Source organism: Diadema setosum, chromosome 1 (assembly GCF_964275005.1).
Source record: "Diadema setosum chromosome 1, eeDiaSeto1, whole genome shotgun sequence".
NCBI lineage: Eukaryota > Metazoa > Echinodermata > Echinoidea > Diadematoida > Diadematidae > Diadema > Diadema setosum.
The window spans coordinates 22,610,888-22,620,052 of record NC_092685.1 but is presented as its reverse complement, the minus strand read 5'-3'; the positions used below and the strand labels follow the sequence as shown (position 1 = coordinate 22,620,052).

Sequence of the window (9,165 nt, the reverse complement as noted above, 5' to 3'; positions counted from 1 at the left end):
AACTTACATTGCAGGAGAGTGATGGTCGTAAACAAGAACCGAGACAAATGGCAGTTTACTAAGATAAGGAATAAAAGCAATGACGACGATTTAGAAATACCCTGTTATTTCGGAATGCCACGTTTTAGCAAAATACGCTGATTCGACTCTTTGGGAAATCGAAAGTAGAGTACGCGCAGCTCCGAAGCGTCGAATCGGGCGCGATTCGACTCTTTGAGAAATCGAAAGTAGAGTACGCGCAACTAGGAAGCGTCGAATCAGGCGCGATTCGACTCTTTGGAAAACCGTTTATGTACTGCGTGCACGTGCGCGCTGTGTAGATATCATTATACCACGCGCGGCGTGCTGCAAGGAATGCATGTGATTACTGCATGGGTATTTAGTGTCTTGATAAATGTTTGTATTCCAAGTCTGATTCTGCAATATCACTGCAAAAATCGAAAATCAGATGAGCATTGTATTTTGTCTACATTGTTTTAACATAGGCTACAAGAGCCTACTCAATAGGTACCTACACTAAATGCAAAAAGACTGGTAATTATATCAACCGTGCATGTGAAAGAAGTGTCAGTATAGTGGTTAAGCAAATGACTGTATGATAAACCAAACACTACCACACAAACAAAAACTAACACGCACACCCACACGCACACACACACTCACACACACACACACACACACACGTTACAAACACTAAGTTGTTACTACTAACTCAAGAGATATTATTACTGCAAGGTCATTCGTAGACATGATTCCAATACTTCAAATGAAACTAGAGTAAAAAAAAAAAAAATACAGATATACATATTTTGTTTATACTTGTAAAATGTATCAAATTAGGGTACCATTTTTCTAATTACAAATGTACCTTGTTGGTGTCACTGATCAGCACCCACACACACACACAGCCTCACTCGTTACCTTTAGCACACACATTGAAACAACTGCAAGTAAAGAAATATGCAGCCTAACGTACAGCGATTTGTGGTTTGAGAAATAGTTCATTTATTTTTCAATTACACACAATCAACAGTTGATCATTCTCTTTCACAGATTTTTTTTTTTCATTCAAAATTCAATTACAAATCCTCTTTTTTGCTCTCTGTATGACTGAAACTGAGCATCTACAGCATTATAAGATGATCAGATGATATTTGAACATTTTACTCATAATTTCCATATAACTGCCAAAGTTGACTAAACGTGAAAACCCACAGAATAATGCTGAATGAACAGTTAATCGGTATATTTCAATTAATTTCATTCAAAACGTAACTGTTTACCATGACTGCCTGCAAGACACTGGATACCTACACGATATCATTACATGGACATCATACAATATCATCAACTTGACCTATACGATATCATCACATGTCTGCAAGCATTTAAAATTGAAACATTAATGGCATAATAAAGGTACAGAACATCTTTTAAATACAGTATCATAATCCTCATACATACTGCAATTTTTAATGCTTTGTTGTGTAAGACAAACGGTAGACAAACAGACGAATAGTAGCATTTAACAATGATCTCATTAGCAACTATATTATACAGGTACATGTATATGAAAGAAATTCCATACAACAAATGCTCAATATGGACAAAAGAAGAGTCCAATGGATTCCTACGTGAATTATATTGCCTTCTCTGTCTATAAATGATATTAGGATACAGTATACCCAAATTAGAACTTCAAGACGGTTGATGGAAATCAGTTTTGTTTTGTTTTGTTTTTTGTTTTTCTGTTACAAATGTACAGCAATCATAGTTGAAAAGAAGAAAAATACATGTTGCACTAATCATATGTAATGGCAAATTCAAATATGAATATGTGCAGGTGTTCATAGTCTATACATATTTCTAGACATTGAATCTGTGTAGTGAATGTGTATTTCAGTTGTAAATTGGAATTCTTTGTGTCTTGAAATGAACTTACCTGATTTGCTAGTCATGTCCAATGATCTCTCGCTTCTCATAGTGCTTCTGAATGTGGAGAATGATACAAAGTAACTGGTTAGTCCAGAAAAGCATGCTTTTATGAATAAATTACATACACACAACACAAAATCACATATAACAGATACAGGCAGTAACACATTAGAAAAAAAAAAAACCTGGGAAAATTATAACAACTCACCTGATTTGGGTGGTTAACAGTTGCTTGCTTCACAGTGTTTCATTGTATTATCCTGCTGGGGATTAGTAAGACAGAATGTGAAACAGCAACTCAATGTCAATAATGTTCATCAATTTATTAGTTGAATAAAAAAGAATTAGGCATTCTGTGTATTCCATTTTCCAGTTGGGATACGTTCCATGCTGCTTTACACTGATTTATTGGTTAGATAACTCATGCAAAGCATGTTCCTCATTCAGAAATACTCATAGTTTCAGTAACACACTTACACATTATTACCCCATGGACACAGGGTAGTGCAATACCACAACTCATGGAAGTAAATGTACACAGTAACCTACATCCAGATCACAGAATACATCCCATTGATTTACAATCTTCCTACACAGTTTGCCACATGTTATGACTTCACTCACAAGAATATATCCCAAACATGAAAAACTGCAGGATTCCAAGACATGCATTCTAAATTACTGTTTTTCCAAAAAAAAAAAAAATAAACAATCAACTTCTCTTTAATGCAAGATATCATATTTAAACCAACCAGCTCAAATCTGGTAGAACTTACAGTTCAGAAAATCAAAGAAAGCTTGAGCTATTCGGTCACATTCAATTTTGAATAGCACAATATTAGTGGGGAAATATTTCTCTTACAATGTAGGCAAAATCACTAAGTGACACAGTGATGTGTTGTGCATGTAAACTACTCCTTTACTTGATTCGACAACTTCAGAGTTTCATTGTTTTTACCCTGCAAACATCCTATAAATATTTTTGTTTCAATGTATTGACAAACACTGAACATAAGGAGCCACTTACATACTTGATAGCAATGTCAAGACAGAAATGATAAACCATGTTTTGCTGTGTTAACACACAAGAAGAACTGGGTATTTCAAATCACATCACTTGAGCCTCACAAATTCTTCACGAAAAGAAAAATGGATGTACTGTTGTGCATGTAAACTTATCTCCCTCTTAAGACAAGGTATAAGTATGTCAGCGCATTTATCTAATACTTCCAAACAAAAACGGAAATTGCAAATGCACATTTACACAATATTCATGGTTTGGCCAAGGCAGAAGACGAATATAAACCTTTACATACTGTTTAGGTTGAAAAAAAAATGTAAGAAAAGGATTTCAACACGGTGACTCATGATCCCCTTGATAAGTTATCTTAACAATGGGGCAGATTTTCATAGAATTCAACCAAGTCAGGCTGATTCACTACGGGTGTAGGTCCATGACACAAACTCACCAAGTCTTGATACTTTGCAGCAGAGAGTCTAGGTCTAGTCTCATAGGCTTGTCCAGGAACTTTCCCTGGATCCTCAACAGGCCTTGGTCTACGACTTTGACCAAAGGAAAGTGTCAAGAACGCATCATCAAGATGTGACATCTTGAAGAAGATTTTGTCAGGACACTTCTTCCTTACCTGTACCTGCTTGAACGCTGTCCAGTCCACTGAGACTCCTTCATCAGATGTTCTGGTTCTCAACAAGCCCTGTCTTTGTGACTTACCTTTCCAGTCAAGGATGTCCTTTGTCTCTACACATTTGACCACGTAAGGTGCAGGGTTCGATCGTGAATGCTTGATGAGACTAGCAAGGTGTGCCGGATGCATTACTTCTACTGACCTATTGACGTGTTGCTCAACATGTGAGTGAATCGAGTCACACTCTGACTGTCCATGACATGTCTCGAAAAAGTGAAAGGTCACTGTGTCTACACATTTTGACTGGGCAAGGAAACAAAGAGCCATTGACGGAAGAACTGAGTTTTTGTTTTGGCCGCAACATCCGTCACAAAACAGATCAACTGTCTGCTTACCATTTGCATCCTGAAGCCTCAGATAGTCCAGAACATAGGAAGCAATTTCATTCGATCCTCGTTTTGTTAGTGTTTCATTGGAGAGATAACATATGCCATCCCTTGTGCTCATGTCATAAATGGTCAGATTGTAACATGCGAGCCTACGTCTGTAGAACAATTCGTTACGATTGGACTTAGGGAGGTATAGCACCTGCTGGAGATCAAAAACACCACAACTATGGTTGTCAGTTGTTAGGGCTCTTTCTTTGCTTGTTGATTTGACATTTCTCACTTTCTCTATTTCACCTCTGTGTGCATCAAATTTTTCCTTGAGCAACTGCTTTTGCTCACCCTCTGCATTGTGGAAGTTAGAACAAAGCCCACACAGGTCCTTCTTCGGCTTATGGATCTTAATGTGCATATCTCTCATGATGCTTTTGTAAAAGCTGAGAGACACAATCCTGCCATGCTCTTTCACGAACAATTTGTACATTTTCACCTTGGTAAGGTCAGGGGATACGTACGTACATGAAGTGTGGGCGCGGCAATAGTGAGACGGTACTCGTGGAAATCTCCCAAGATGAGCCTTTACCTTGTCATGCTTTTCTTTGTAATCCCGTCTTTTGCCCCCTCTTCTCTCACCTTCGAGCACCCCTGTCATGTTTTGTGCTTTCTGAAGCACTGTCCTCACCTGCCTGTCATTTAGTGCTAGAGTAGCTAGGAACATCTTGCGACAAACCTTCACCTTTTGACCTGGCCTATTAGGACTAGGGAGGAAATACTCAAGGCGCTTTTTCTTTCTCCCTGACTTTTGAAGGGGAGTGCATGTTACATGACTTGAGATCCACTGTCTCTGCTGTTCCAAATTGCCAAGATTGTAAAAAGATTCTCTCAGTTCTTTCCGTTTGTCATCATTTATTTGCCTACATGCAAGCTTTCTGCGCTGACATACTTCTACTGTACACTTGTCAAACGGAAGATACTTTCTTCCTGTGATCTTTCTCTTGGATTTTGTCGATACATATGTTTCCCCCTTGTTTCTTAACTCTTTAGCTGTTTGTTTGCAAGAGTTTACTTCTCCAACATTTTCATTTTGCCTTTGGTTCTCTTCAAAACTCTCTAAGAGGACCTCATCATACCCGTCTACATCATAGTCTACATCATAGTCCGCACCTGACTCCACCTCAGCTGACAACAGATCTGAGAAATCTGGAAAATCTAGGTTGAAAAAAACAAAAGAACAACAGTAATGCATGTTGGGGGCACATCCACAAGAAATCTCATTTGGAGTCATATACTCACAACATTCATAAGTATATGACACAAAGTAAAGAAGTGAGAAACACAAAGCTTATATGTTTCTTATGTCAGCTGGGAGAGAATAAATGAGTAGAATTGAATTATTACACGAACCTCTGTATTTTTTGCTTATATGTTTCTTATGTCAGCTGGGATAGAATAAATGAGTAGACTTGAATTATCACACGAACCTCTGTATTTTTTTTTTTGGACATATTATGAAAAATCACTGTTATGAAAAAAAAACAACAACAACAACAACATTTATTAATGGAGGAAATTATTCACAGGAAGTTGTCATAAGCAATTCTTCATGTACAATTTAATTAAAGACTGGTACAGGTATAATCTTTTGAATATGAACATATTATATTGCCATTTTTAAACCATACAATTATGGAGAGTGATACAGCTAGCACTAATGATGGGAAATGTTATTACCTGGCAAAATTTGAGGAGGAATGTCACCAACTGGCCCTGCTGGTGCAGAGGGTACACCACTAATTTGTGTTGGAAGAGGAGCACTGACTGGACATGCTGGAATCGGAATACCCCCAACTTGTCTTGTATCACGAGAGGCAACTGGCTGTGATGGAACGTGAACGGTAACAGCTGGCTGGACTTGAGCAGGAATAGCATCAACGAGCTGCGGTGGATCGGGAGGTGCACCAGCTGATGGAGTGAAGGCTGCACAAAATATGAATAAAAGTTGATACAGCAAATACCTTGTTCATTTTGCTCACTTGAATAATGAAAAAGTCTCTACTGTTTGACAAAGCATGAGAAATCACTGTTAGAAAAACAAAAAAACAAAACACATAAATTGATGCAGCATTATATTTACAGGAAACTGTCCAAAGAAATTCTTCATAATGTGATTAAAAACTGGTACAGGTACAATCTGTTGCCTCGTTACCACTTCACTTTCAAGTATTGCAAAGGTTGACAGACAGGCTGAAAATTACATCCAAGTCAGCATTGAACAGAGGGAAATGCATGTATCAGCATGAGCATCTGAGTTTGGCCAATTTTGCTTTCATTAAAAACTCAGCAATTCTGTAAAATCAAATCTCCTTTCCAGCTCAGAAAATAGACACATACTGTCATTTTTACCAAATGCTGATAGAGCTAGCATTCCAGATGGGAAAATGTTACTACCTGGATGTGTTCGATGAGAAGCATCACCACCTGACTCTGTTGGGTCTGTTGGAACAGGAACTTTAACTGGACATGCTGGAATCGGAATACCCCCAACTTGTCTTGTATCATGAGAGGCAACTGGCTGTGATGGAACGAGAACGGTACCAGCTGGCTGGACTTGAGCAGGGATAGCATCAACGAGCTGCGGTGGATCGGGAGGTGCACCAGCTGATGGAGTGAAGGCTGCACAAAATATGAATAAAAGTTAATACAGCAAATACCTTGTTCATTTTGCTCACTTGAATAATGAAAAAGTCTCTACTGTTTGACATAACATATTAAGAAAAATCTCTGCTATGAAAAACAATATCAATGAATGGAGCACAATATTCACAGGAAGTAGTCAAAATCAATTTTGTATGTAATTAAAGACTGGTACGGGTATAATCACTTGAAAACAAATGTATATTGCCATTCTTAATACATACAACTGTTGAGACTAATAAAACCTACATTAATGATGGGAAAATGTTACTACCTGGCCATGATTGCGGAGGAACATCACCAACTGGCCCTGTTGGTGCAGAGGGTACACCATTAAGTTGTGTTGGAAGAGGAGCACTGACTGGACATGCTGGAATCGGAATACCCCCAACTTGTCTTGTATCACGAGAGGCAACTGTCCGTGATGGAACGAGAACGGTACCAGCTGGATGGACTTGAGCAGGGATAGCATCAACGAGCTGCGGTGGATCGGGAGGTGCACCAGCTGATGGAGTGAAGGCTGCACAAAATATGAATAAAAGTTGATACAGCAAATACCTTGTTCATTTTGCTCACTTGAATAATGAAAAAGTCTCTACTGTTTGACAAAGCATGAGAAATCACTGTTAGAAAAACAAAAAACAAAACACATAAATTGATGCAGCATTATATTTACAGGAAACTGTCCAAAGAAATGCTTCATAATGTGATTGAAGACTGGTACAGGCACAGGTACAATCTGTTGCCTCGTTTCCACTTCACTTTCAAGTATTGCAAAGGTTGACAGAAAGGCTGAAAATCACATCCAAATCAGCATTGAACTGAGGGAAATGCATGTATCACCATGAGCATCTGAGTTTGGCCAAGTTTGCTTTCATTAAAAACTAAGTGATTCTGTAAAATCAAATCTCCTTTCCAGCTCAGAAAATAAACACATACTGTCATTTTTACAAAATGCAATAGAAAATGCTGATAGAGCTGGCATTCCAGATGGGAAAATGTTACTACCTGGATGTGTTCGATGAGGAGCATCACCACCTGACTCTGTTGGGTCTGTTGGAACAGGAACTTTAACTGGACATGCTGGAATCGGAATACCCCCAACTTGTCTTGTATCATGAGAGGCAACTGGCTGTGATGGAACGTGAACGGTAACAGCTGGCTGGACTTGAGCAGGAATAGCATCAACGAGCTGCGGTGGATCGGGAGGTGCACCAGCTGATGGAGTGAAGGCTGCACAAAATATGAATAAAAGTTGATACAGCAAATACCTTGTTCATTTTGCTCACTTGAATAATGAAAAAGTCTCTACTGTTTGACAAAGCATGAGAAATCACTGTTAGAAAAAAAAAAACAAACAAAAAAACAAAAACATAAATTGATGCAGCATTATATTTACAGGAAACTGTCCAAAGAAATGCTTCATAATGTGATTAAAAACTGGTACAGGTACAATCTGTTACCTCATTACCACTTCACTTTCAAGTATTGCAAAGGTTGGCAGACAGGCTGAAAATTACATCCAAATCAGCATTGAACAGAGGAAAATGAATGTATCAGCATGAGCATCTGAGTTTGGCCAATTTTGCTTTCATTAAAAACTCAGCAATTCTGTAAAATCAAATCTCCTTTCCAGCTGAGAAAATAAACACATACTGTCATTTTTACCAAATGCTGATAGAGCTAGCATTCCAGATGGGAAAATGTTACTACCTGGATGTGTTCGATGAGGAGCATCACCACCTGACTCTGTTGGGTCTGTTGGAACAGGAACTTTAACTGGACATGCTGGAATCGGAATACCCCCAACTTGTCTTGTATCATGAGAGGCAACTGTCCGTGATGGAACGAGAACGGTACCAGCTGGCTGGACTTGAGCAGGGATAGCATCAATGAGCTGCGGTGGATCGGGAGGTGCACCAGCTGATGGAGTGAAGGCTGCACAAAATATGAATAAAAGTTGATACAGCAAATACCTTGTTCATTTTGCTCACTTGAATAATGAAAAAGTCTCTACTGTTTGACAAAGCATGAGAAATCACTGTTAGAAAAACAAAAAACAAAACACATAAATTGATGCAGCATTATATTTACAGGAAACTGTCCAAAGAAATGCTTCATAATGTGATTGAAGACTGGTACAGGCACAGGTACAATCTGTTGCCTCGTTTCCACTTCACTTTCAAGTATTGCAAAGGTTGACAGAAAGGCTGAAAATCACATCCAAGTCAGCATTGAACAGAGGGAAATGCATGTATCACCATGAGCATCTGAGTTTGGCCAAGTTTGCTTTCATTAAAAACTAAGTGATTCTGTAAAATCAAATCTCCTTTCCAGCTCAGAAAATAAACACATACTGTCATTTTTACAAAATGCAATAGAAAATGCTGATAGAGCTGGCATTCCAGATGGGAAAATGTTACTACCTGGATGTGTTCGATGAGGAGCATCACCACCTGACTCTGTTGGGTCTGTTGGAACAGGAACTTTAACTGGACATGCTG

At 38.5% G+C, this 9,165-nt stretch overlaps 1 protein-coding gene and 1 long non-coding RNA gene across 2 annotated transcripts; both read right to left on the bottom strand.

Annotated features, from left to right (window-relative positions):
* Nucleotides 1-1,055: 1,055 nt before the first annotated feature.
* LOC140228440 (uncharacterized) lies at nt 1,056-5,924 on the bottom strand. Its single transcript, XR_011901240.1, has 4 exons — nt 5,699-5,924; nt 5,132-5,176; nt 2,144-2,195; nt 1,056-1,989 (listed from the first exon to the last, which is right to left on the bottom strand). It is a non-coding gene; the product is annotated as an uncharacterized lncRNA (long non-coding RNA).
* LOC140232396 (uncharacterized) lies at nt 3,324-5,123 on the bottom strand (the record flags this gene model as incomplete). The annotated part of the gene is made up of 1 exon (XM_072312527.1): nt 3,324-5,123. A coding segment is annotated over one exon (1,800 nt), but the record flags the coding sequence as incomplete, so codon positions are not given.
* Nucleotides 5,925-9,165: the final 3,241 nt, after the last annotated feature.